The sequence below is a fragment of the Pseudochaenichthys georgianus genome, chromosome 6, assembly GCF_902827115.2.
Source record: "Pseudochaenichthys georgianus chromosome 6, fPseGeo1.2, whole genome shotgun sequence".
NCBI lineage: Eukaryota > Metazoa > Chordata > Actinopteri > Perciformes > Channichthyidae > Pseudochaenichthys > Pseudochaenichthys georgianus.
Window position 1 is genome coordinate 6,532,067 of NC_047508.1, and position 27,701 is coordinate 6,559,767.

The following is a 27,701-nucleotide window of genomic DNA, read 5'->3' on the forward strand; positions in this document are numbered from 1 at the left end:
ATCCAACACTTTTTTCGGTGGAAAATCCTAAATTGTAGGGTAGTTTGGCCATAACAATGCTTTATGATTATATTTCTAGTGAGAAGTGTATATTTTACTTTCAGAATCTACCTCCAGTGGATGTGTAGGATCTATGTATACTTTACACCCGTAAGTATAGAGGCTTTGCATATGACGTCACGTTACCCGTGACGTCAGCGCAACGGCCATACTGGAGTACCAAAACAGACACCGTAATACGTCATACCTGTTCATGTTTGTTTTTTACCAGACATACAATGGTTAACTTCTGTGCCATTGTTGGCTGCGGCAACAGAGGTGATCGAAACAGGGGGCCGAAGTCATTTTACAGGCTGCCGGCGGTTATTATAACACACCAGGGTGAAGCAACACATGAACTTTCAAAGCGTCGCCAGGAACAATGTCTCAATAGGATCGGACGGGAGGATCTCAAACCATCCAACCACAACTATACTCGCGTTTGTGGGGATCATTTCACGTCAGGTAAGTGTCGGGTTTTACATACAAACATTGAAAATGAACATATAACCCACTTACTAAGACATGCATCTTAACAAGGAAATAGGAATCCTGGAGTCTGTCATCGATCGACATATCAGATTGTGGAGTATCTACAAAGTAAAGTCATCCCTTGGTCATCTTCACACCAGTCTGTCCCTGCAGTGCTTCGTTTAACTGTAATTTAAAGAAATCCCTCCCCCTACTGGCCATTTGATTATATGTAAACAGTAAAGGCTGTACAGTCCCTGGCACCTTTTCAGAGGCTTTTGGTTTCCTCAATTATTTGTCATGTTCCAATGTCTTGACACCAGCATTTTAAATATATCTAAAGTCTGACTTCGCCTGTCAAAAGAGGTCAAATTTGTATTAATTAACAGTTCACCCAGGATATAACTGACCTACAATCTGATTTATTTGCAGGTAAACCAGTGGCACTTTTTGACAAAAATCATCCTGACTGGGCACCGTCTGTCAAATTGGGCCACGAGAAAATTACAGCACCTTCCCCTGCTACACATGCCAGGTATCAACGCGCCAGAAAAAGGTCATCCATCACACCACTTGATCTCTACAGCATGGTGTCTGATATACCATCTTTAGAAGAGCCCACACCAGTCCTGGGAGCCACTGGGGCAGAAGAAGGACTGATTGAACCAGAGACTGGCACTGCAACTCAGACTGATTAAGCTTGGGTAAATACATTTTGAAAAAAACAATTGAAAGGACAAAGTATTATATTTATTACAGGTTTCCAATTTACCCAGTGAAAAACAAGTGCATGCTTCTTTAACTGTAAGCTGCAGAGATCACCTCACATAACAGAGATAGATTAACATTGTGTTCATATTACAGTTATTTTCAATGCTAAAACACGTTTTTTGAAAGCAGGGCTTATTTTCCCAAAACACTAAACACAATTCACAAAACCATACACACAAAGTGCAAAACACCTCATATATACTGCAGACTTACGCACTGCACCCAGAACTACAGAAACACTTACCAAAACCAAATGGCACACACTTCATTCATTCTTAATATATATGACATACATGTCCCCATATAAATCTGAATATATGGTACATATATGTCCCCATATAAATCTGAATATATATGACATACATGTCCCCATATAAATCTGAATATATAGTACATGTCCCCATATAAATCTGAATATATATGACATACATGTCCCCATATAATTCTAAATATATATGACATATATGTCCCCATATAAATCTGAATATATATGACATACATGTCCCCATATAAATCTGAATATATATGACATACATGTCCCCATATAAATCTGAATATATGGTACATATATGTCCCCATATAAATCTGAATATATATGACATACATGTCCCCATATAAATCTGAATATATAGTACATGTCCCCATATAAATCTGAATATATATGACATACATGTCCCCATATAATTCTAAATATATATGACATATATGTCCCCATATAAATCTGAATATATATGACATACATGTCCCCATATAAATCTGAATATATGGTACATATATGTTCCCATATAAATCTGAATATATATGACATACATGTCCCCATATAATTCTAAATATATATGACATATGTCCCCATATAAATGTTAATATATAGTAAATGTATGTTCACATATATACACAACCAATATATTATATATATTTACATATATTACTCAATATATGGAAAGCGGCAATTACTGATATATTATCCCATATATTGTAATATATTAAAACAATATATTATTCTATATATCAATATATTGTAATATATTAACGCAATATATTAACACAATATATTACTCTATATATCAATATATTGTAATATATTAACGCAATATATTATTCTATATATCTTAAATATATTTTGTAGATATGAATAAATATGATTTTCATGTTGATTATTAATCAGTATCAGTTGATGTAGCCAACAGCAAGATTTCCGTTATTAAATCTTTTCAATTAACCAGTAAATCAAAAAACAAAATAATGCAATATATTGACAGTTAATATATGGGGAAATATATTTTCTTTGCGTAAGGAGCCCGGAGTACTGTTGCAGAGTGCTCTGTATGGTGTATTGTGTTGTGTTTTACCATTAAAACAGATTATTGTTTAACCCTGTATCTGGTGCTTTGAATTCCTTCCTTTATGATTTTACAAGATGCTCCCCAAACGAACACGCGGAGCCGAAGTGGGTTTTAAAAACACTCTGACTCCAACACTGCTTGTGTGAGTCTGCGAGTGACTTCACCTTTTTTTCTCTTGCCTTCTCGGCCCCACCTTTTTCTTTTCGTTTTCTTTGATTTTTATCCATGTTTTTTCATTCTCCCTGTCTGCCGCGGCGTCTAATCCAAGCCCCCAGGAAGTGCGCCGGAGTCTGATGAGAATATTCGTGCTGGTCAAACGGCGGTACTACACTTCCTTTAAGTTGCTGGGCCCGGAAACACTTTTTCCCATTAACTTACATTGGGAAAGAGTGGTCTGTAAATTGTTGGAATTTTTTTTTAAACTAAATAAACTACCCAGTATGAACGTTTGTATAGCCCTTATTAAAAACATTCGTTCCTCAAGTTGTCAAAAATGTGCTAATAACGTTATTCTGAGAGTTATTGCCCTCGGCATTATGAACGTGCATCTAACCCACGGGACCGCGCCGCCCGGCACGTTCATGTTACGTGTTCAGCACTACATGAGTTCCTCTTTACCCATGGATGCACAATAACAACGGACCATATCGCCTTACTGCCAGCCCACGGAGCTGTAATAATGGATATATTGCACATGTTTGCTGTAATTCATCATTGGTAAAATATTATACTACATGGGCTGTAATATGATGTAAATCTTGTAGCCTACCGTAAATGTTGTATTAAATAAAGTTAATATTACCGACGTAGATTAACGTTCCTGTAGCTTCTTATTGCACTTGCAATTGTTTTAGTTACTTGTGGGCTACTTAACATGAATCATTCAGAGTAGAGAGCTGTGGCTCGTCAGGTGATGCACGCACCTCGTGCTGTCCCAGAATTTCCAGCAATGCAGAAAATGGTCACAGACAACGATTGCTTTTAGACCATCCCGTTTTTAACTGAGATGGCGGTGGTGTGAGTTAAAGCTTAGACAAAAAGGGCTGTGACTTTCTTCCTCTCATCTGCACGGCTGCAGCCACCCAGACAGGGGAAGTATTTACACACACACCCCCGACTGCTACTGGAGCCATGCCCACAGAGGCAATGGAGGAAAATATATCTGGCTGCTTATTTTAAACTGCTGTTCTATTTATTTAATCCAGTACCCTGTCTTCCAACAACAGCTAAATTCAACAACTAATCAGTTATGAAACACAGCGCTATGTCACATTCTCGCGTACCACGCCTAATCGTTCTGTTTAGTTCCAAATCGATTAATAGTGTGAGAAAAAGAATATGTAGCACTTTGTGCTCCTTCTTCTCTGCCTGCTGTTCCCCGGGGTGTTCACACACACCCCGCAGCAGCAGCAGGCAGATTTGAGCCGATTCCTGCTGCTAATTTAGCCAGTTGACCACTGAGACCTCCAGAATTCGGCGATTTGTTTCAATACAAATCTATCACATTGCTTCTAATGCAGAAATTCCACTTTACTGATGCTCTCTTTTAAGGTCTCTCCGAATATTTGCTGTGTGTAATTGTCCGGTAATTTAATTCCGAGAATCACACACAGAGGAAATCAGTAAAAGTCGATATTCCTAGGTTATTTATTAGCCCCAAATATTCTCATTGTTTTTTACATGAGCTGTGCTTGTTCTGCAGGCACATGCCCCAGCAACAACCACAGGGCAAATCGGCCAGGACAACGTCCCCGAGACACCAATTTCCAAGGTTATTTATTAATCCTCAAAATGTAAACGAGTAGAGAAACCAAAAAAAAATGCAGCTCAGTTTCACAGGTAATTTTATGATGCCGTCAATCACAGATTTTGGTAAGGCAATCTCCAAATAGAAATGTACACTTTCCAGTAGTGCTGCGTACCTGCAAGCCAAACCGGTACTGAACTTGTACAAAGTTTCGGTTCAAGTCCGGTTAAAACCGGAACGTCAGGAACCTGTACTTGGACTCGCAAAAAAACTAGCACTTACGTATATTCTGGTGTCTGTTGTTATTTAAACATTCCCTGATAAACGTTATTCAGCGTCAATAAATGAGTGCTAATCCCAGTGTGCTCAGTGTACAACATCACATGTCAATTCACCTTCGATTCACGGTTTGAAAACGTAGCATTTTGCCACATGCTAATGCTAACCGGAAAGGAAGAATTTTCAGAATAAAAGTATTAAGTTAATAGTGTGAACTTCCGGTTTTTTCAGAATAAAACTGATTTAAATTAAATAGTGTATTTAATTCAAAATTACGCCATATCAACATTGATTTTAATTTCTAACAGTATGTACATCACTATGTATGTAGTATGTACTGTATAAGGTACACACAGAGTTGTAGAAAATACATGGTGTACAGACAGTACAGTACACTCTGACGGCCCGTCTACACTACAGCGTCGACAGCGTCGAAAGCTCCAATCTGCCCATTCACTTTCAATGGGGTGATGTCACGTAGCCGCGCTTTTTCGCCGAACTGAATTGTGGGTAGCAGAGCGGTCCGTCTCAGGCGTCTCAGGCGACAGAAGTTGAACAATGTTCAACTTCTGTCGCCTGAGACGCCGGAGTAGCCAGCGCCAGCCAATCAAATCCCGTTTCCCAAAATCTGACAGCTGAAGCCGTAGCCAATCAAACCGCGTCTAAGCTGGGAGAGATATCCCGCCGTTCATTTCTATATTTCAAAAAAAGTCGGAGGAGAAACTAACTATCGCCGTAGCAATCACCCGGTTTTGTATGACCAGACCCTCTTCACCTACCGGGATACAAACCGGAGGAACCAGGCATGGAGGGAGGTGGCAGAGACAGTGGGGGAAACTGGTAGGTTTTCGCCTGTTTGGGGAGTTTATATATATATTGCTCCCATACAATCCCCGGGGTTTTTTGCTTTGTATGTCGAGGGGGGGAGATTCATGTGATTGGTTGTGGGCCGTGTTGCTTGAATAAAATCCCCAAGCTCCAGACACGCCCAGCTCCAAGCTATTTTTGAAGCTGTAGTGTGGACGCTCCGTAACTGTACAGTCACTACAGTGTAGCCTATACTGTATAGTAGGTGTGTAACAGTGTAATGCGTATAGTCTACTCTACACTCTACCTTTCAGCAATGCTTTAGGGATTTAGGCTCAGTCAGCTCTGGTTACTGTTGTAACCATGTCTACAACAGTATATAATTTCATCGCGTAAAATATAGATATATATATATATATTTTGTAATTAAAAAATAAGTGCTTGCTCATAAAATATATTTAAGTAAAAATGTAACGGGAAGATTTGTAGCAACAGTATGAAAATATGAACAAATTATATAATAATACAATGATTTAATGCTTAATTTAGAATACACTTTCCAATGAAGAAAGAAATGGAAGGAATACATTTCATACAAAAGAGAAAAGTGCACATGCAGACACTAAGTACTACTTTTGCCCTTTGCACAGCAGAGCCAGTCCTTGTATGCAGAGAGAGAGGATTAATGGGAGCACTCCTGCTTCACTTCCTGTCTCTGACCACAGCCTGTCGCTGTCTCTCTTCAGCACCACGTTAGCGGAGCGGAGCAGCTGCTTTGCCTGCTGGAAGGCCTGGTTCTCCTGCAGGAGGACAGGGAGACACTGGATGGACAGAGGCTCGCTGTTCTTCTTTAAACTGCACATCTGGAGGGACAGAATTTGAGAAATGGATACATAGGCGGTGGCTGGGTGAGGCAAAACATGCTTGTTATAAACACAGCAGAAGATGCTGTTATGTTTAACACAGCAATTCTATAAACCTACTGACCAACAATAACCACAGCACAGGAGCTACAGCAGGCTTGCTGTCTAATTCTTATTCTTTATTAGGATCCCCATTAGCACTAGCATGAGCATTGGCTGTTCTTCCTGGGGTCCTCACACACACAAAACATACATAAACACACAACAAAACAGCTGATAATTTCATGCAATTTTAGCCATCATAAGGCCATACATACAATACATACATACCCACAGGCACTGTTCAATTTTACTTAATTTGTTTGCAACCTTTTGAAATGTACTTCCAGCTGACCATGGCTCTGTACATGACTGTTTTCTTTCCCATATTTGATTTCGATTTGGGTAATAATAATAATAATTAAAACTGCGGTCGCACTTGTGCGCGCAGTGATGAGCGGGCCCTCGCGTCCGTGCGCCTGTCGGGGAGGGCGGCCGGTCGTCCCGGCGTCAAGCAGACGCACACGAGTCCTGGGAAATGAGCCGTTTGTCATTTCTATAATTTTCGCTTCCCAGACTCCCAGGTCCTCCGTTGTGATTATAAGTTATTAGAGATGATCAAATGTGCATCAGACTTTCTGCCCTTTACCGTTTGTTTACTCACTAATCACATGTCCCCTGGATGTTAGGTGATGTTACAGTGAGAACAGCTGCTGAGGTCAGTGCAGAAAGCAGAACAGTGTGTATAATATATATTGTTCAATAATAAATGTAACAGGCCTACATTTCACACTTTATTTGTAGGCTTTAGGAGATATCTACAAATAAACAGTAGGGTTAGGGCAGGGGTGCCCAGCCTTTTTTGAACCGAGAGCTACTTTTAAAGTTGCCGGTCTGCCGAGATCTACCAGTCCAAATAGAGAGGCGTAGCCATTACTGACTACTACCAGGTAAATACACACTTCTACTTGTATAAAACTGACCTTTGTACGATTAATACTTCATAAAATACTGCAGATCCTTTATCTTACCTCTTTCTAATCTACACACATACAAGTATGTAACTGAAGTTACACAACAGTGTTGTTGATACAGAGTTGGAGTTTATTCACACGTCACACTACAGTGGGTAATGTTTTCAAGAAACATTGAACAGTGCTGCCACATATGACACAGGGAAAAAAGAAAAGACTCTGAACCTTTTCTTTGCCATTATATAAAAATAGTGTTGCTACAAAAGTATAAATGAGGCTTACTAATAAGACAACTCAGATCTGAAGCTACACAGGAATCTGCTGCCAAAGTGCAATAAAAGAGACAAAATTAATAGAATCAAACCCTTTTTTTGTTGCATTTTAGTAGATTATAAAAATAAATGCCTTTAAAATAGGATGCAAGCAACACTAGTTTCTTAACCTGAATTGATAATAGACTATAATCAATTAAAGTTTGCATTCTTATACCATTTTGTACAATAATTATAATGAATAAGTTCAAACAAACTAAAACTTACAGCTGATTAATAACGGTATCTAACTTGAGTTTGAGTCAAAAACCTGTTGAAATCCATCCATCCATCCATCTTCTCCCGCTTATCCGTGGTCGGGTCGCGGGGGTAGCAGTTCCAGCAGAGAGCCCCAAACTTTATTTTCCCTGGCGACATCAACCAGCTCTGACTGGGGGATCCCAAGGCGCTCCCAGGCCAGCGAAGAGATATAATCCCTCCACCTGGTCCTAGGTCTACCCCTTGGTCTCTTCCCAGCTGGACGTGCCTGGAACACCTCCCTAGGGAGGCGCCCAGGTGGCATCCTAACTAGGTGCCCGAACCACCTCAACTGGCTTCTTTCGACGCGAAGGAGGAGCGGCTCAACTCCGAGTCCCTCCCTGATGACCGAACTTCTCACCTTATCTCTAAGGGAGACACCAGCCACCCGGCGGAGGAAACCCATCTCGGCCGCTTGTATCCGCAATCTCGTTCTTTCGGTCATGACCCATCCTTCATGACCATAGGTGAGGGTAGGAACGAAAATGGCCCGGTAGACAGAGAGCTTTGCCTTCCGGCTCAGCTCCCTTTTCGTCACAACGGTGCGGTAAAGCGACTGCAATACCGCTCCCGCTGCTCCGATTCTCCGGCCCATCTCACGCTCCATTGATCCCTCACTCGAGAACAAGACCCCGAGATACTTGAACTCCTTCACTTGGGGTAAGGACTCATTCCCTACTTGGAGTGGACAGTCCATCGGTTTCCTGCTGAGAACCATGGCCTCAGATTTGGAGGTGCTGATCCTCATCCCAGCCGCTTCACACTCGGTTGCGAACCGATCCAGTGAGTGCTGAAGGTCGCAGACCGATGAAGCCATCAGAACCACATCATCTGCAAAAAGCAGTGGTGCAATCCTTAGTCCACCGAACTGCAGACCCCCCCCCCCACGACTACGCCTCGAAATCCGATCCATGTATATTACAAACAGGATTGGTGACAAAGCGCAGCCCTGGCGGAGGCCAACCCTCACCGGAAATGGGTCCGACTTACTGCCGAGGACCCGGACACAGCTCTCGCTTTGGGAGTACAGAGATTGGATGGCCCTGAGTAGAGACCCCCTCACCCCATACTCCCGCAGCACCTCCCACAGTAACTCCCTGGGAACCCGGTCATACGCCTTCTCCAAGTCTACAAAACACATGTAGACCGGATAAGCGTACTCCCAGGCCCCCTCCAGGATCCTTGCGAGAGTAAAAAGCTGATCCGTCGTTCCACGACCAGGACGGAATCCGCATTGTTCCTCCTCAATCTGAGGTTCGACAATCGGCCTGACCCTCCTTTCGAGTACCTTGGAGTAAACTTTCCCGGGGAGGCTGAGTAGTGTGATGCCTCTGTAATTGGCACACACCCTCTGATCCCCCTTTTTGAAAAGGGGGACCACCACCCCGGTCTGCCACTCCTTCGGTACCGTTTCCGACTTCCACGCAACGTTGATGAGACGTGTCAACCATGACAGTCCCTCAACACCCAGAGCCTTCAGCAACCTGTTGAAATGCTACGGTTATTTTTACTGTCCCCCAAAAGCGCGTCGGCAGCCTTCGGGAATGCTTCTTTCACAACTTCGCCGTCTTTGAAAGACTTCATGTGTTTCGCAAGAACGTGACTGACACGATAAGATGCTCTGGTAGCAGCCTTGCTCTTGTTGTTGGGCCTGGTGAAAATGGACTGCTGTGCATTTAGCTGTCCTTTCAGGCCCCTCCCCTTTTGGGAGCGTAGGGCAGAATTAGGAGGGAATTCCGTCTCGTAGCGTTTGTGCACTGTTTTGAAATGCTGCTCCTAAATTACCCTTCTTCGATAAAGCCACGCTCGCATTGCAGATGAGACAGATGGACTTTGAATTGGAATAGATACAAAAATAATCATCCTCCCACTCGGAGTGAAAATTATATATTTTGGGCTTTTTTACTTCTGCCATAATTGCGGTCTTGTGTGTGTGCGGACTGTCAGTCACTCCTGACACGACAACGTCAGCGAACTATGCCCACTGCCCACCAGCCACGCCCGACACATGGGGTCACGCTGGCCAATCACAAAGCTTTGATGCGTTCAAGTGCATTATTCTGGCACAGGAAGATTATGTTATAGGACATTAACGATAAAACAGAATATTGTTGTTCTATTTTTAGACACATCACGCGATCGACTTGGAATCTCCCCGCGATCGACCGGTCGATCCCGATCGACTGGTTGGGCACCCCTGGGTTAGGGTCAGGGAGTGTATAGGTGTCTGTTGTAATGAATATGCCGCCAGCAAAGGGTGTTGTTGGACTAACAGTAGGTGTGTGTGTCTGTTTGTTTGTTTGTTTGTTTGTTTGTTTGTTTGTTTGTTTGTGTGTGTGTGTGTGTGTGTGTGTGTGTGTGTGTGTGTGTGTGTGTGTGTGTGTGTGTGTGTGTGTGTGTGTGTGTGTGTGTGTGTGTGTGTGTGTGTGTGAGAGTTGATGTGCCAGGCAGACAGGCAGGCCTCAGTGGCTTATCTGACATATAATTTGGTCAAAAATGGTACATTCTCCGTTAGCCCACGAGCTCCCCGTTTGAGCAAAGGACTATTCCTTCTCAATGTAGCATGACATTGGATATGCGCTGAAGTTCTCTTGGATTGGAATTTTTCCGATCATTCCCCTATGAGGAGTTTGCAGAAATGTGCTTAAAATGCATGAAAAACGCGCATTTTTCAAAATGGCGGACTTTCTGGGGGGCGGGGCTAATGGAAGGCAATTTGAAATATGTGTGCAATCAAAATAGAAATATGTATACAGCGTTTCATGAATATCGGAATAACTATATCCGAGTAGTTTGGAGTAATTTGCGACATGTAAATCGTCAAAAATGGTGTATTCACTGTTAGCTTACGACCTCCACGAGTAATTTTTGAAAAATGTGCTCCTCAATTAAGTATCATATTGGATAGGGGCTAAACCTGTCCTGCATTGGAATTTTTCTGATCATTCCCCTAGGAGCAGTTTGCAAGAACGTGCGTAAAATGGCTGAAAAACGCAATGTTTTCAAAATGGCCGACTTTCTGGGGGGCGGGGCTAATGGAAGGCAATTTGAAATATGTGTGCGATCATAATAGCAATATGTATACAGAGTTTCATGAATATCGGAATAACTATATCCGAGTAGTTTGGAGTAATTTGCGACATGTAAATCGTCAAAAATGGTGTATTCGCTGTTAGCTTACGACCTCCACGAGTAATTTTTCAAAAATGTGCTCCTCAATTAAGTATCATATGGGATAGGGGCTAAACCTGTCCTGCATTGGAATTTTTCTGATCATTCCCCTAGGAGGAGTTCGCAAGAACGTGCGTAACATGGCTGAAAAACGCACATATATCAAAATGGCCTACTTTTTTGGGGGCAGGGCTAGTGGAATGTATTTACAAATATATCCGCAATTCCATGAGGAATGTCTGTGGCAAAATTCGTGAAGTTCTGAGAAACTATATGTGACTACCACAAAATAGGGGGCGCTAGTGAGCAGAGCAAAAAATTTAGTTTTTTTTTTACATTCTTCAAAAAGTCGTGGACTGTGACGTGTGTCCCAAGTTTTGCGTACCGAAACACATTTTAGCACATCGTCATAAAAAAGAAAGTACAGGCCACGCCCACAATTGTCATTCGTTGTGACACTTTAAATATAAGTTCATACTCATCCCCAGAGTATGTCTAAAAAAAAAAAAAAGATTTCGTCCATCGGTTCATGAGTTATACATTTGTCATGTTTTTGGCCCTCCCTATAGTCCAAAATAGAAATTACTTTTGGTGCCTATTCCCCAATACAGACTGAACCTTACCAACAAAATGTGTGTTTTTTTGGTACATTGTTGATGACTTATGAGCAAAGCCCCGCCTTTTTGCAAACACGTTTAGAGTAATGACGGCCACATTTATCGACTGAACATGCTCATTTCCTACGATAATGTGTCTGACCCTCCAGCGATACTGTATACTGAGTTTGGTGTTGTAAAACAAAAATTTGAAATTTAAGTGAATATTTAACTGTTTTTTAAATTATGCTAATTAAAAAAAAAATAAAGTAGGCAGAGCTTAGGAGTTCAAGGAGATTATATGTAGAGCAGGTCCACCCGGATATGTGTGCACAATTTCAGGTCATTTGGAGTTACGGTGCGATTTTGTAAATGTATTCCGAATTGGGATTTTGATAGGTGGCGCTAGCGAGCAAGTTGGACAATCGACTCCAGAATAAGGTAGTTTTCACCAGTTCTGGCGTCCGTGCAAAATTATACAACTTTTTCAGCGTCCTAAAGGCCTCAAAAACAGGAAATGCCAGCAGAAAAAGAAAAAAAAATTCCACCAATAACAATAGGTATCCTTACACTTCGTGCTAGGACGCCGTTGGGTCCTAGCGCTTCGTGCTCGGGCCCTAATAATAATACATTTATTTTGGGGGGCGCCTTTCAAAACACCCAAGGACACCTTACAGGGTTACAGATTTACAATTTACATTTACAATTTTACCTAACAAATTAAAACAGTGGATTTAGTGAAGTATCAGCCGGGGTAAGACAAGACAAACAACAGGAAATTTACTACAAAAGGACACAGGGTACAGATTATAGAGAAAATGCCAGTTTGAAGAGGTGGGTTTTGAGTTGGGTTTTGAATGTTGTTATGGAATCAGACTGTCGGATGTGTAGTGGCAGGGTGTTCCAGAGTCTGGGAGCCGAGCAGCTGAAAGCTCGAGCACCCATGGTTTTGAGGCGATAGCTTGGGACGGTGAGAAGTCCTACGGACGAAGAGCGGAGGGTGTGGGAGGGGGTGTACTCCTGAAGGAGGTCAGAGATGTAGATGGGGGCAAGGTTATGGACAGCTTTGTATATGAGTAGAATGTTTTTGTAGTCAATACGGTAGCGTACAGGAAGCCAGTGTAGCTGAGTGAGAATGGGGGTGATGTGGTCGGATGAATTGGTGCGGGTGATGATCCGGGCAGCAGAGTTCTGGATTATTTGCAGTCTATTGAGGAGCTTGAAGGGAAGGCCAGTCAGAAGTGCATTGCAGTAATCAATCCGGGGTGTGACGAATGAGTGGACCAGGATTTCAGTGCTGGGTTGGGACAGAGATGAGCGGAGTCTGGAGATGTTCCGAAGATGAAAGAAAGCGGTGCGGGTGATGTTTTTTATGTGTGGTGCGAATGAGAGGGAGCCGTCCAGAATGACACCGAGGCTTTGCACTTGGGCAGCGAATGGTATGGGGAAGCCGTCGATGATGATGTTTGATGCTGGGGTGATATGTGAATTGGTGAGGGTGGATTTGGAGCCGATGAGCAGGGCCTCAGTTTTGCTACCGTTAAGCTTCAGGAGGTTCCTGTTCATCCAGCTCCTGATGTCCTCAAGGCAGGTGGTGAGGGAGGTTGGGGGGAGGGCAGTGGTGGGTTTGGAGGAAATGTAGACCTGTGTGTCATCGGCGTAGCAGTGAAAATTAACCTCATGGTGACGGAGGATTTTGCCCAGGGGGAGGAGATATATGATGAATAGGAGTGGACCCAGTACTGACCCCTGGGGGACACCCAGTGAAATAGCACTTTCTTGTGACTTGTGATTACCGAGTTGTACAAACTGTTGTCTGTCAGTGAGGTATGATGAGAACCAGGATAGTGCAACACCAGTGATCCCAATGCCAGCCAGGCGGTCCAGGAGTAGTGGGTAAGAGATGGTATCGAATGCAGCGCTAAGGTCAAGGAGGATGAGGATGGTGAGAAGTCCGGAGTCAGCTGCACGGAGGAGGTCGTTGGTGATTTTAACCAGGGCTGTTTCAGTACTGTGTTTTTGGCGGAAACCAGATTGGAAGGGTTCATGGAGGTTGTTTGTGTCAAGATGGGACTGAAGCTGTGCGGCAACCACCCTCTCAAGGGTCTTGGAAATGAAGTGTAGGTTGGAGATGCGCCTGTAGTGGTTTAGATCGGCTGGGTCAGTACCGGATTTTTTGAGGATGGGAGTGATTGCAGCCAGTTTGAGGGAGGTGGGTACAATTCCAGAGGTGAGGGAGGAGTTAATTATGTCAGTGATCATGGGTGATATGGCTGGTAGGCAAGCCTTGACCAGGGTGGTGGGAAGAGGATCAAGCTGACAGGTGGTGGTTTTAGCTTTACGGATGAGCTCTGAGATGGTGTATTCCGATGCTGGGGCTGAAGATGGAGAGGGAGCTGATGAGTGATGGACCAGTGGTAGACATCCAGGGTGGATCACTTGAGGAGGTGCATGCTGAGGCCAGCTTTAGGTGAATGGTGTTAATTTTGGAGTGAAAAAATTGCAGAAAGTCAGTACATTGGTCAATGGAGATATCTGGAGGGAGGGTTTGAGGAGGCTGAAGTAGGTGACTGACTGTGGAGAAAAGAACTCTGTTGTTACCAGTGCTGATGAGGTTGGAGTAATATGAGGACTTGGCATTGGAAAGCGCGTTCTTGTAGAGGTGAAGGTGATCCGAGTACATTTGCGTGTGAACTGAGAGTCCGGTGCTCTTGCACAGCCGCTCCAGTCGGCGGCCAGTTGTTTTGAGCTGAAGTAGCTCAGAGGTGAACCAGGGGGCGGAGTGGGTGAATGAAACTTTGCGAGTTTTCAGGGGAGCCAAGGCAGTGAGGGAAGAGGAGAGACAGTTATTATAGTGATTCACCAGGTCAGCAGGGTGGGTGGATGTTGGAGGATTGGGGTAGGAATTAATCAGAGTGGTGAGATCTGTGGGGTTAATGTGTTTAATGTTTCTGAAGGTGATGGACCGTTGTTCTTTGGTTTTGGAAAGGGGGGCATGGATATCAAAAATTACAGCTTTATGGTCAGAAATTGGGAATTCAATGACAGCAAGGTTAATGGGAGTGATGCCAGTGCAGCAGAGTAAGTCCAGTATGTGACCTTTGTTATGTGTTGGGAGGTTGACATGTTGTGTGATATCGAGGCAGTCCAGGAGTGAGATGAAATCATTTGCAAAAACATTGGATGGGTCGTCAATCTGGATGTTAAAGTCACCTAAGAGGATAACAGTAGGGGACATTGCACATACAGATGTTAGTAATGATGAAAATTCAGTGAGAAAAACAGCAGAGGGCTTCGGCGGTCTGTAGATGGAAATAATGATGATGGGTTTGGGGCTAGTGAGTTTTACAACTAAGCATTCAAAAGAGGAGTGATGGGGGACAGTGACAGCAATGACTTTAAAGTGTTCACGGTGCAACACAGCAAGCCCCCCCCCCTCCCAGTGGCACGGGGTTTACTAATAAAAGCATAACCCGGAGGGACAGCTGCATTAAGCTGGGAGAAGTCATCAGACTGTTGCCAGGTCTCAGTAAGGCATAGAAAATCAAGCTTTTTGTCCATAATGAAGTCAGAAACCAGCTGGGCCTTATTGGTGAGGGATCTTATGTTAAACAGACATAGTTTCAGACAAGTTGTGCATATGTGGATGCTTTAGACAGGGGGGATAACACACTGTGATTGACAGCACGGGCAATGCGAGGGGGGCGAGGCTCAGTGGACCAGAAAGAGCGGATTGTTTTGTTATTGCTGTGTTTTGTGTACTCAAAGTTTCGTCCAGATCCACGGTGAATGTATCTTGGTCGTTGGAGAATAGTAGAGTGTTGGGCAAGCAGAGCTGGAGGGGTCCTGGAGTAAGACCGGAGACGTAGCAGCTCCGTTGCAGAGTAACGCAGCGGAAGAGACGTGCTTGTTACCGTGAGACACAGAGCGCTCCATATGAGCAGTTTAAAAATCCACATGATGAGTTAAAAACAAAAACAATGTAATCCAGCGGTTTGATGATCCAATTGGTTGAAGTGAAGCGACAAACCTGCACTGCTGAGGCGGGCGAATAGTCGTGTTGGTTGTAGCCACAGGTTTTCTCTCGAGGCGGAGAAACCAGACGTATGGCGCTGAGGACGAGTGACAGGTTAGCCGGTAGTAGCTAACCTGTGTGGCGGCCTTCGTATTGGCAGCAATCCACAGGGGGGATATTTGCACCCAGGAGAGCTGGCAGAATGGCAGCGGACAGATCCGAACAGGTGTGCTTTGCAGGGCGCACCAGATCAGGCTATCAGGTGAAATAGAGCACAGCCCAAGTAGTCCAGTACGGTGAGCCGTGTACCGGTGTTATGCCGTAGGTTGAAGCCATGCCGTAGGTTGAAGCCTTGTCGTGGATTGAAGCCCTGTTCGCGGGGACGCGCAAAGGTGACGTCATCGCCTGTATTGAGCGTTCACCGTTTTCTAAGCTTTTTTCACCCTTTTCTAAGCTTTTTTCTCTCTTTTGAATGATATATCAGATTAAACAGCAAACGGCTGAATAAATAATGTGCATACAATTGCGAGGAGGCTCGTTTTAAGGACACGTTTTTCAGATCTGTCACAATCTTCGGAATAAATAACTCTGGGCCTAGCAGGTACAAAACTAAAGAGGGGCTTCCAAATCCGGCAGCACCAACACCTGATCTGCCGGATTTTTAAGCCCCTCTTTAGTTTTTCACCTGCTGGGCCCAGAGTGAAATGCTTTTGTGAGCACAAACTAGAGGGGGACAGCAAACACCATTGTGATTTTGGTGACATTGTGACTATCCTGGCCAAAATTACAGGGGGCGCTTCAAAATCCGGCAGCTCTAACAACTGCACTGCCAGATATGGAACCTCCTCTTTAGTTTTTCAACTGCTAGGCCCAGAGTAAAATGCTTTGGTGAGCATAAACTAGAGGGGAACAGCAAGCACCAGTGTGATTTTGGTGAAGTTGTGACTGTCCTGGACAAAGTTGTAGGGGGGGGGGGTTGCCATATCTGGCAGGAGAAATACCTGCTCTGCTGAACATGTTATAGAGAACAGTGCAGATCTAAAATAAGGAACATTAATAGTGTGATAGAGGCACAGATATAAGATCAATAATACACTTTATTTTAGGGCACCTTTCAAAGCATTCAATGTCACCTTAAAATACAATAAAAAATAAAATATGAGTGGCTTTACAATACAAACATGTGTTGAGTAGGAAACCACAGAGGAAAATTACATTCAAAGGAGCAATTAAAGCGAGTGAAGCCAGTTTGAACACATTATCTTTTAGGTTGATTGAAAATAACAGTGTCTGACATGATCATATATGTGATCATATATGTGATCATTACTGTGATATAATTGCTTACTATTCGTGGTTATCAGACACTTAAACAACAGAGAAGGTTTTAAGAAATAGGACTATACTGACAAATGACATATTATCCTGTCTGTTCTGTGGAGGAACATAGCAGAGTGGGACTGCACTCAAAAACGGAAGTTTGTTCCAATACGAAGATTGTGACAGATCTGAAAAGTGTCCTTAAAACGAGCCTCCTCGCAATTGTATGCACATTATTTATTCAGCCGTTTGCTGTTTAATCTGATGGGAAATATATCATTCAAAAGAGAGAGAAAAGCTTATTACGCTCAATACAGGCGATGACGTCACGTTTAATCGTCACAATCTTAGATGGGACAGACGGGTTTGTAGCTGATGGATTTGGAGTCCAGTTGCACAAGACAACATTCAACAGAAACAGCACGAAACAGCACGAAACAATCGACAGACAACGGAGGAGGCGCGGCAGCAACTTGCCAGCGGTCCCTCACTTCCGGACAATACAAACCTTCCTTCTATTGTATGTCATGTTTGATAGTTATGTTGAGCATACTGCGCTATAAACCTTTGTGATAATATATGTGGTGGTGAGTGAGTCACTGTAATATTTCTTACAAAATGTAACAAAATATAAGTTGACCTCTGTCTAACAGTTAACCATTTCAGTGTCTCCAGCATTTCAGGTACTCTGGTTCTGCAGGAGCACTGCAGTGCACATCGTGCTGCCTTATTTTGTGCCACTTGTAGTTTGTTTAAGTTTTTTTCTGCAGCACTAGACCATATAACCAAACAATAATCAAGCTGCGACAGAACCAAAGCATCCAGAACTTGTCGACTGACATCCATTGGCAATTATTTTTACAAGTGACACACCCCTTCCCATTTTACATACAACATTATCAATAGACCAAGATAATTTATGATCCAGGGTTATACCTAGCAATTTTGTCTCCTTGACCTGTTCAACTTGAATATGGTTTAAATGTAATTGCAATGTTGGTTCACCTTTTAACTGATGATTTGATCCTATTATTAAATATTTAGTTTTTCCAGCATTAAGTACCAACTTATTATTTATGACCCCCTCTGATGTCAATTGTAGATCTTTGTTCATAAAACTAGTCAACTCTCTTGTAGACGGTGCTGCTTCATATATTGTCGAGTCATCTGCATACATTACAATTTTGACTTTTTCTAACACTAATGGTAAGTAATTTGTGAAAATAGAAAATAAAAGTGGTCCCAAATAACTACCCTGAGGTACTCCGCAAGTGACTGTCTTCATCTTTGGCAGACTTCCATTAAAAAAAACAGTTTGACTTTGATTTGTCAGGTAACTTTCTAACCACCTCAGCATATCAAAATTAAAACCATACTGTTCTAGCTTGTGTAACAGCAAAGAATGGTCAATGACATCAAAAGCAGAACTACAATCAAGTAGTACTGCACCCACTAACTTCCTATTATCTAGTTCGCCTTTCCAACAGCTTTCCCCTTTATGGTAAACTAAGCTAAGAGGCTCCTAGCTGTAGCTTCATATTGTTATACAAATAACATTTTCAGACAACATGACACAATCTGCAGTACAATTGAACTAACCAATGTGTTGAAGGCCTCCAGAAAATGAGAGCTGCTCTTACTCAAGAGGCTCAGAGTTTCATCAGGCAACTCTGCAAAAAAAAAACATGTTTGCTCAAAATCACTGTGGGAAAATGTTTACAGCCCTCTACAGACTCAAGTTTGTCCTCACCTTCCATGGTACTGACCAACAGGTGAGCTGCATTAAGGTGTAAAGGGACGTCAGCAGCACTGTCTGTGCCAAGCAGCTCCAGTATGGCTGACAATAATTTTCTCTGACTCTCTGACAGATCCTTATGCTTGGCCATATCCAGTGTTTCACCACTGCACAACTCGTCCAGCTAAGAGAGACAGGTACAGAGAGGAGAGGAAATAGAAAAAACACGAAAAAGAATAGAGTTGTCCAGTAATGACTCCAAAAACGTAGAAATGAGTGAGCATTTGACAACTTGTGTTACCTTTGAAGTCAACTGTTTATGTCATGTGTTTAGCAAAGATGCCTTAAATAATATGTGTGTTTATCTAGGTGTAAGAAGACTAAGATATTCTCATGTTTTGTTCTACAACATAAAATAATGCTGACTAATTTCCGAGCATTAGCCGCCTTTAGCTTAGCGGTGGTGATGTGCAACCATGCAACCGTGATGTTGATCATAAAAGTTCTGTTAATATGTGGAGTCCTTCCTGCTGAAAACAATGTTTAAGTATCATAAACGTGTGTTTGGTGAACATTTCATTGTCTGCAATATTCTAAAATGAAATAGTAAAAAAAAAGGGGGCCTTTGCGATGCTAACATCTGGGTCGGCCTACAAAATGATGTCACCACACGAACACTCTATAACACTGCATACCAGTCCTGTTGCAATCCAAATCCATGTCTGTCCAAAATGTCATCTCCTAATGCTTTAATCCTATTAGACATTTGTATGAAGTTCTCATTGAGTTATGACCAAAAATGTGTTTTGGGAGGTCACGGTGACCTCGACCTTTGCCTACCAAAAGTCAGAGTGTCACTCACCGAACACTCAACATGTGACAGGGCAGTTCTGTCCCTCAGAGTCTCTTGGAGTCTCTTGAACAAAGTGTATCGAGTGGACTGGGGGAGCTCTGCCAGAGGAGAAAGATCCATCTCATGTGATCCTGTAAAAAAGGGAGATACTGTGTCAGGTTTCAAACTGAACATGTCTCATTCTCGGGATTATGTCTACCTACATACATTATCCACTCGTTTTAATCTCCAAATGTATAAATAGTACTGCAACCTTTTTATTTTGAGATATTCCGCTTTCTTACAAACAGGTACAGAGTTCTTGGTAAACCCCTACAACCACAATTATTGAAGACATTACGCAATTACACTCACATTTTTCATGACACGTTAAAATGGAAGTAACTCAGTCATGACTAGGGATGGGTATCGTTTGAAATGTATCGATTCCGATTCCGGTTCTGCTTATCGATTCAGGTTCTTATCGATTCCCCGTTTCGATTCCAAAATTGTAAAAGAAAGAGGTCAAACGTTTAGATAACAAAAATATCTTTATTTTTTTAAGCTTTAACATTTTTACAAATAAAAAATATATATGCAATACAAATGTATTGCACAATAGCTGTGCTTTATTTTAACTGAGCTATGCCTATGGTAAGCTATTAACAGGCATTGCACTGTGCCTTGTCTTTTTATTTTTTAGTGTAGTGGAGCCTCACTTTAGAGCGTTTACCGCGATCCTTCTTTGGTGTTATGAAGTGACTGAGCTCGTGAACTGTCTACGGGAGGGCGGGGGGAGCCTCGCTGTGGGGCAACTGTGGACCTCTGTCGCCGCAACTTACATGATGCCGTTTAAAAAAATGAAGGGCGGTGCCGCCTGTCAGCGAACCGAGCCAGCCGTCAACGGCCCCCTGACAACCGGCCGTTCTGTGATTCTCCAGAACACACAGATGGCCAGTCCTCTCTTACCCTGGCTGTATTCCACCGTGTCGCCGCGGCGCAGACGGACCCGGTGGAATACAGGGTCTACCGCGTTTAGGAACCGTTAAGCAGAACCGAAATTGTGTATTTTGTATGGGTACCCGGTACCCGGCATTTTCTTATCGGTTCTCATCTGGAACCGACTTAATGACTTACTTATAATTCTCCAAAAATAGTATGATCTTTCAACATCATGTAGCCTATATGTAATGCAGACCCAGACACTGTTGCATAATTAACTCATTCTAAACATTTGTGGTAAGGGTTTGTCCTCTATAGCTTCTTGCTAGTTGAACTTTTAGTTGGGAATAACCGGACTATTTGGCAAACTGTAAAATATTATATATTAGTATAACGGGCTGTACATTTCTGACAATGACAGATATATAAAGAACTACTAGTAATAGTCAGAGTTGGGAAAAAATGTATAACATGTAATCAGAATTACGAAATCAAATTGCAAAAAAAGTGAACTGCAGCCTCATAAACCCAGATTGACTGTGCAATACGATTGAGGTTACTTTGCTAAGGATTTCTATGTAATAGAAAATATATTTCTGTTTAGTCTTCGAAACATGGCAATTTTCTAAAACATTTTTTATTTTAAATAAAGACAGCACGTGTAGTTTGTGTCAGTACTGTTTTTTGTATGGGAATCATGGTTGCCCCAAGGGAAACACTGGATTCGCAAACATTTTTGAGATGTTGAAAGAGAAGAAAAGGCAATATTTCAATGTTTTATTTTGAAGTAATCCAAAATAATTTCAAAGTACCCTGACTTGAGCATTGTACTTAAAGTTGAAGTTTTATATTCTGATGCTGGTCAGACCAACCGCAATTCCACCCAACATTAAATCCACAGAGCCATCTGCAGCAGAAAAGGGATCTTATTTCCTTTCCATCACTTCCTTAATGTCTGTCATTTTCTCCCAAAATAGAAAGTGTAAATGGAAGCTTATCCATTAAAGTTATTTCCAATTAACTGACTAATTATAGATATAAAAAGCACAAACCATTTTGCATTTCAATCAAAGCTACTTTCTCTGGAAACATGCCGTCCACCCAATCCAAGGAATCCTGGGATGGCCAGGACTCAGGCGAGTCTTCTTCAATGCCTCCTATTGTTCCAGGCCGTAGGCATATATCTACACACAACATCACATAGTCAAAACACAAAATCAGACAATTCACTATTGAATATCAGCCTATGGGATGTTAAAAAATGATGGACTGATTTATATTAAGTGATGTTTGACTGTACTTCTCTATACAGTGTAGTATTTACGATATTTGTATTTATTATTATGCATTTAAAAAACAAGGACCATGCAAAAAAAAGGAAATTATTTATGCCAGAGATTTGTAATACTCGCTAACACACAGCTGTTAAAGGAAGGGAATGCTCATGACACGCATTTTTAAATAATTATCATCCGATAAAACAGACCAGTCTCTACCAGTCTTCTTTTCTTTTTTTTTTAATCCGATGACGTTATCAGTGATTTTAAACTGATTAATTACCTAAATAACATCAACCCTGTGGGCGGTGTCATTTTGACGAGTCACATGACTTATTTTACCGGAAATGACGTTAACTATGCGTTTGGTGTCGAGGACAAATTGACGGATGTGCTTTGTTCATGTTGTTTACTCTAGTTACTCTCTCAATTCTATAGAAATATGCCTCATTGTATCGCGAAACATTGCCACAATTCGGATAGGAACAATCCACGGAATGCTCGGTTCCATCTATTGCCAACGGGTAAGCGTAGGAAGTACGTTCGGAGGCAGTGGCTAGCGAAATGTGCTCGGCCCGAACCGAAAGATCCACAGGCGCATGTATGCAGCGAACATTTCAAGTTTCCGGACAACTACTCTGAGAGTATGATGAAACATAAAATGGGATTTATTAATCAACCATTACTTTTTGAATATTAGCTTTTATATTTGTGGAGAGCACAAAACGTTGGTTTCAAGATGGCTGAACTGTCCCCAGAAAAAAAAACAGGTTTAAATACAGCGCACTGGACGTCAGAAGAACTACAGAGGTGAGACAGGAAGTAAACACTTAAGAGAGCACAGTATTGGCTCTGGCAGTGTTTAAAGACTGGTTAATGGAAAATAAAACAGTTTTTGTTTTTGCCGCAGATCCAGATGTTGGTACGCAATGGAATGGAATGAATACCATAATTATTTTTTTGATATCTTGTCAAACTAAAGAGAAGTGAAAACACTTCCCATTTTCCAAGAAATGTTTTGTCACAATGACCCCATTTTTTCTCTGTAACCACACACACACACACACACACACACACACACACACACACACACACACACACACACACACACACACACACACACACACACACACACACACACACACACACACACACACACACACACACACACACACACACACACACACACACACACACACACACACACACACACACACACACACACACACACACACACACACACACACACACACACACACACACACACACACACACACACACACACACACTCACCATAGTGTCCATCCTTTTTAATGTCCAGTTCCAGGACGCTGTACGCAATAACTGTTCCAGACGGGATCTCCAAGGAGACGTCGCTGTCCGCCTCAATGTTACTGCTGTTCTTCACACACAACTGAGAATACACACACAGGCCAGGCATTTTAAATTAAAAGGTACTTAAGTGACAATCTTACTGAAAAATAAACAACTATTACATTGGTGTCACTTTATTAAACCATCATTAATAGATACGTCAAACTATTTCTCCTTTTGTTAATGATAAAAAAACACTATATATAGTAAATGAAAGGTAATTTATGTATACATAATAACGAAAAAGCATTCATAATCATTAGTTAACTTGATTCATTGTCTAATAATGGCACAGATTACAGTAAAATAAACAATATCAAAAGTTGTATTGAATTCTGAAAATACACATTCACACTCCACACCCACCTGAGCAGGGCTCCCTAGCAGGCCCACCAGCCCCTGGAAGATGCACTGCTCCCTTTTCTTCTGGGTGATGGAGCAGGGGGTGGTGGTGAGGATCCTCTCCTTCACCACTGCCAGCACCTCCTCTCGCTTCTCCATCTGCTTCACCAGCTTATTCTGCATGTCCACCAGCCTAATGCAAAATAAAAAAGTGTATGAATTACAATGTAGTGTATGTGCGTGGTATTTAGGTGTCATCTATCAGTAATTAGTAGAGAGGTGAAGAAGGCATGACACATTGTTGTAAGCTGGCGGGAATATTAGATTCCAAAGTGTCCTTTGACAAAAGGCAATTGTATTATTGCAGAAAATAAGATCTTTGGCAAAGCAACGTTTATGATACTTAAATATTTTGTTCAGCAGGATAATCTCCACATGTTAACACCACTTTTATGATTTTTGAAGCATAAATGCAAAATGCAAATTGCTAAAAGTAAATTGCTAAAAGTAAATAGCAAAACTATAGCTTTAGCTAACGTAAAGGCTATTAGCGAACAAAAACACAGCAGCATGGCATCATGTAAACACTGCTACGCTAGAGGCGGCTAATGTTGAGCAGGGTGACGTTCATTTTATGAAGTTGTTAATAAGACACTTAAAAGCTATAGACATTCACCAGTGGTGTACTTACTGACATATTGTATGTTGGATTTGTAAATCTACTAAACTTGTATTAACCACAGGCCTTATTTTGGGAATTTAACCCAGAACACATATAAAACATTGAATTCAAGACAAACAACATCACAGTTGCATGGCTTCACTGGCAACCACCGCTGAGCTAAAGGCAGCTGATGATGTCCGTGATGAGTTTTAGTGGTCACTTGTTAACAACCACTGATTACACATAGAGGCTTCAGACATTAATCACTGGGGTATTTACTGACGTAATTTAGGTTGTAAAACAATATGAGGAAGCCAGAAGTAATAAGGTGCTAACTGATTCCTAGGTCCTGCAGCATGCTATTCACATTAGAAACCAAATCACTAGAACCAAGGACATATCAAGTGCAGTGTATTTAAGTAAGATGACACTATTGAACTCTGTGGTTTGCATGTTACTGGTTTGAGGTGTCAAATGTGTTGTCTAATTACATTGATTCCCCTCATGAATAATAAAGTTGTCACCCTTTCACCTTCTGCTCACTGTCCACAATGTGTGAATCTTGAATACGTAAATTATGAATGACCTGCTGCTGGAGTCCTGTAACAGCTTGTTCACATCCAGTTCCTCTTTCAACATCCTGCCAAAACATGATTGGAGCTCGGAGGAGCCGTGGCCCTCCAGTGTTCCACCGACGGGTCCAACCTCGGAGTCCAGCTTCCCGGAGACTGCGTCTCTAAACGTCCCCTTGTAGGTCAGAAAGTCTGTCTCGGACACTCCTGACAAAACATGTGATGTTGGATATGTGTGAGGGTAAATGTGTCTTACAATAAGGAGGCATGGAAATACTTGAGCAATTTCTATTCCCTTTTTTTCTGTAAATGCAGACTTACCAGGACATAGCACCTGGTCGCCTTGCAACAAGTCGCTGAGGGTGAAAACTGTGGGTTGGTACTTGGGGCTCTGCCAGAACCAGATGCGGTTGCGTTTGACAACTAGTCCAATAGGAACCAGTTTTTTTGAGTCGTTTATTCGCGACACATGGATGAGGCTTCCTTCAGGGTCAATCTGATGGACGAAGTTGGCAGTGGCTTTGGAAAACATGACTTCTACAAACGAGGGCTGCAGACACATAGAAAAAGAAGAGAAAGATACTTTTAACACTTCAATTTAATTTTCTTAATTTGAAGGCGCAAGGAAATATTCAGAAATCATGTTATTATAAAGTAAAAAGCATTTCTCTTACAAGTTTGTCATTTCATTTTTTACAACACAATGTAATAATCTCTCACCAAAATACAATTGAATACTTGTATTTTCCACTTGTGATTTATATAAATGAATTCCAGAATATTGGGTTTAACTTGATTACATTTTTTAATCCATTGGCCCGCTACTTTTAATTTAATGCTTCAATTTATGTTGCAAGACGCCGAGAGCAAAGACCAGATGAGGAATTTTTCCCCAACTACAAACCACTGTGGGTTATTTCCTGTTGGTATTCTCCCCAGTCTCCCTTAAAATAATAGATGCAAGTCCCTATGAAGCCAGGTACTGTGTGGGTGTGTGTGAGGGCCATGTATCCCCACATCACCCTGTAACAAACAGTTGGTAGTGACTCACGAAGCCTACAGGAAGTCCCCTGGAAGTTGTCAACAAATTAACATGACCGAAAACACACACACACACACACACACACACACACACACACACACACACACACACACACACACACACACACACACACACACACACACACACACACACACACACACACACACACACACACACACACACACACACACACACACACACACACACACACACACACACACACACACACACACACACACACACACACACCATGGCTCACTGATTCTCGTGGCTCCGATATCATAGCTTAAATATTTAAATTAATCAGGCGTAAGCAGGATTTGTGCTGCTAGAGAAGAGAGACACAGAAACCAAAGAAGAACGTTTGAGCTGTGTCTCCGGTGTTGTTTTAACCGAAATAATGCAATATTGGCTGGAGGGCATAAAGAGGCCAGTGAGGGGAACAAAATAAAACAGTTGCTCTTACCCTGAATGGAGAAAAAAATCACCCATCCACCTTCCCATACATGCACAAAACTCCCCTTGACACATTTTCAGTGTTTGAACACTCAAAGTCCAAATGTTTCCCAATTATTTACGTAGTTTCTCATGTTTTGTAGGATGTGGCAGGGAAAAATAGAATAAAAATAAAAATAAGATTTTAATATGTGAGGACATTTCTGACAATAAATAGACTGGCATGCAGTAAGGATTCACCGTGGTCTGGCTATGTGTGAGCAGTAATGTAAAGAAGTGTGAGAAGTGTCCAGCGCTCCACACTTTCCACAACTTTTTTTGCAGAACACTAACCAAGTACTCACAGTGCATTTGGCTCAATTTGTGTCACCTGCAAGCAGTGGCAGGTACTAACTCCCCTTCAGCAGCTGCAGATGCCTCAGCAAGTAGGGCATCTGCAACCGGAAGTGGTCTGCCACTGCTTGCAAATGCCACGAAATGCGCTTGCTCTCTCTCTCTCACACTTTTGCCAAATCTCAATATAGGATTGGGACGCACCTAAACACTAAAAGCTTATCTAAATTCAGAAGTGTGCAATTTGAGACACGGCAACTACCTTCAATTTGTTGAACTTGAACTGTAGTCCATAAAAGAATAATAAACAGGGAGTAGAAGAAAGGAAAGTGTTTCATTTGGAATATAAGCTAATATAAACAAATGGCAAACTAAATACAGTGGTTAATGCTTCTATAACAGTCCTGCCACAGTATTTACAAGTGTTACTCTCACGTGGGCAGGGTATTTCCCGGCAGCCCACGTGAATTTGTCTAATTCCTCATCTGGTGCGCGTGCTTTCACAGTGAGATCAGCTGCGCGGAGCTTTAAGAACGCATGATACGGATTAAAAATAAAGTGGTACTGAACATGAAAAACTAAACGAATAGGCACATTGGTGAACAAAATAGACTACACTGAGAATAAAGTCCCTTTTGCTGGTATTCTGTATCTTAAACTATCAAAGATGAATGACTACTAAATGAAGTGGTTTCTTACCTCAAATGTACGACCAAATTGTCCAAACGCAGACTAAACTACTCCTGTGGTGTTAGCAGTCACTGTGTTCAGTTATAGCAGCGGCTGAATGCTCGGAGAGAGAGATTGACTCAACAACAGATATGCACTTCACTGACCACACCCCCGACCACTCTCTCTGGAGTTAATTTGAGCCTAATCATAGACACTGTGTTTCAGGACATGAGACTTTTTGGTTTGTGGTTTGCAAGGTCAGCAGAAGTAGGTTATTACAACACACTGACCATAATGTCATACAACTGACAGTTTCAGGAAATATATTCAAGTTTATTTTCGAGAAATAAATCAGAAAACACCTGAATTTGTTACTTTGTCAGGGATGAATTATCATATCATCCCATGTATTGTATTGTTATTACTGGCTACATAATCCTATTTAAATGTATTGAT

At 42.0% G+C, this 27,701-nt stretch overlaps 1 protein-coding gene across 1 annotated transcript; it reads right to left on the reverse strand.

Moving 5' to 3' along the window:
- Nucleotides 1-5,970: 5,970 nt before the first annotated feature.
- On the reverse strand, nt 5,971-27,400 carry LOC117447529 (gasdermin-E-like). The gene is made up of 10 exons (XM_034084241.2): nt 27,273-27,400; nt 25,064-25,292; nt 24,757-24,949; nt 23,531-23,699; nt 23,084-23,204; nt 21,566-21,697; nt 19,602-19,723; nt 18,755-18,923; nt 18,604-18,674; nt 5,971-6,320 (listed from the first exon to the last, which is right to left on the reverse strand). The coding sequence occupies exons 2-10, from the start codon at nt 25,272-25,274 to the stop codon at nt 6,087-6,089; spliced, it is 1,422 nt and encodes a 473-aa protein (XP_033940132.1). The 5' UTR covers nt 25,275-25,292; nt 27,273-27,400; the 3' UTR covers nt 5,971-6,086.
- Nucleotides 27,401-27,701: the final 301 nt, after the last annotated feature.

Coding starts and splice junctions, on each gene's coding strand:
- LOC117447529 (XM_034084241.2), bottom strand. CDS start 25,274: ATGTTTTCCAAAGCCACTGCCAACTTCGTCCATCAGATTGACCCTGAA. Junction 23,700..24,756: donor TTACAGGACTCCAGCAGCAG/GTCATTCATAAT, acceptor ATTTTGCATTAG/GCTGGTGGACATGCAGAATA. Junction 21,698..23,083: donor TAAAAAGGATGGACACTATG/GTGAGTGTGTGT, acceptor TGTTGTGTGTAG/ATATATGCCTACGGCCTGGA.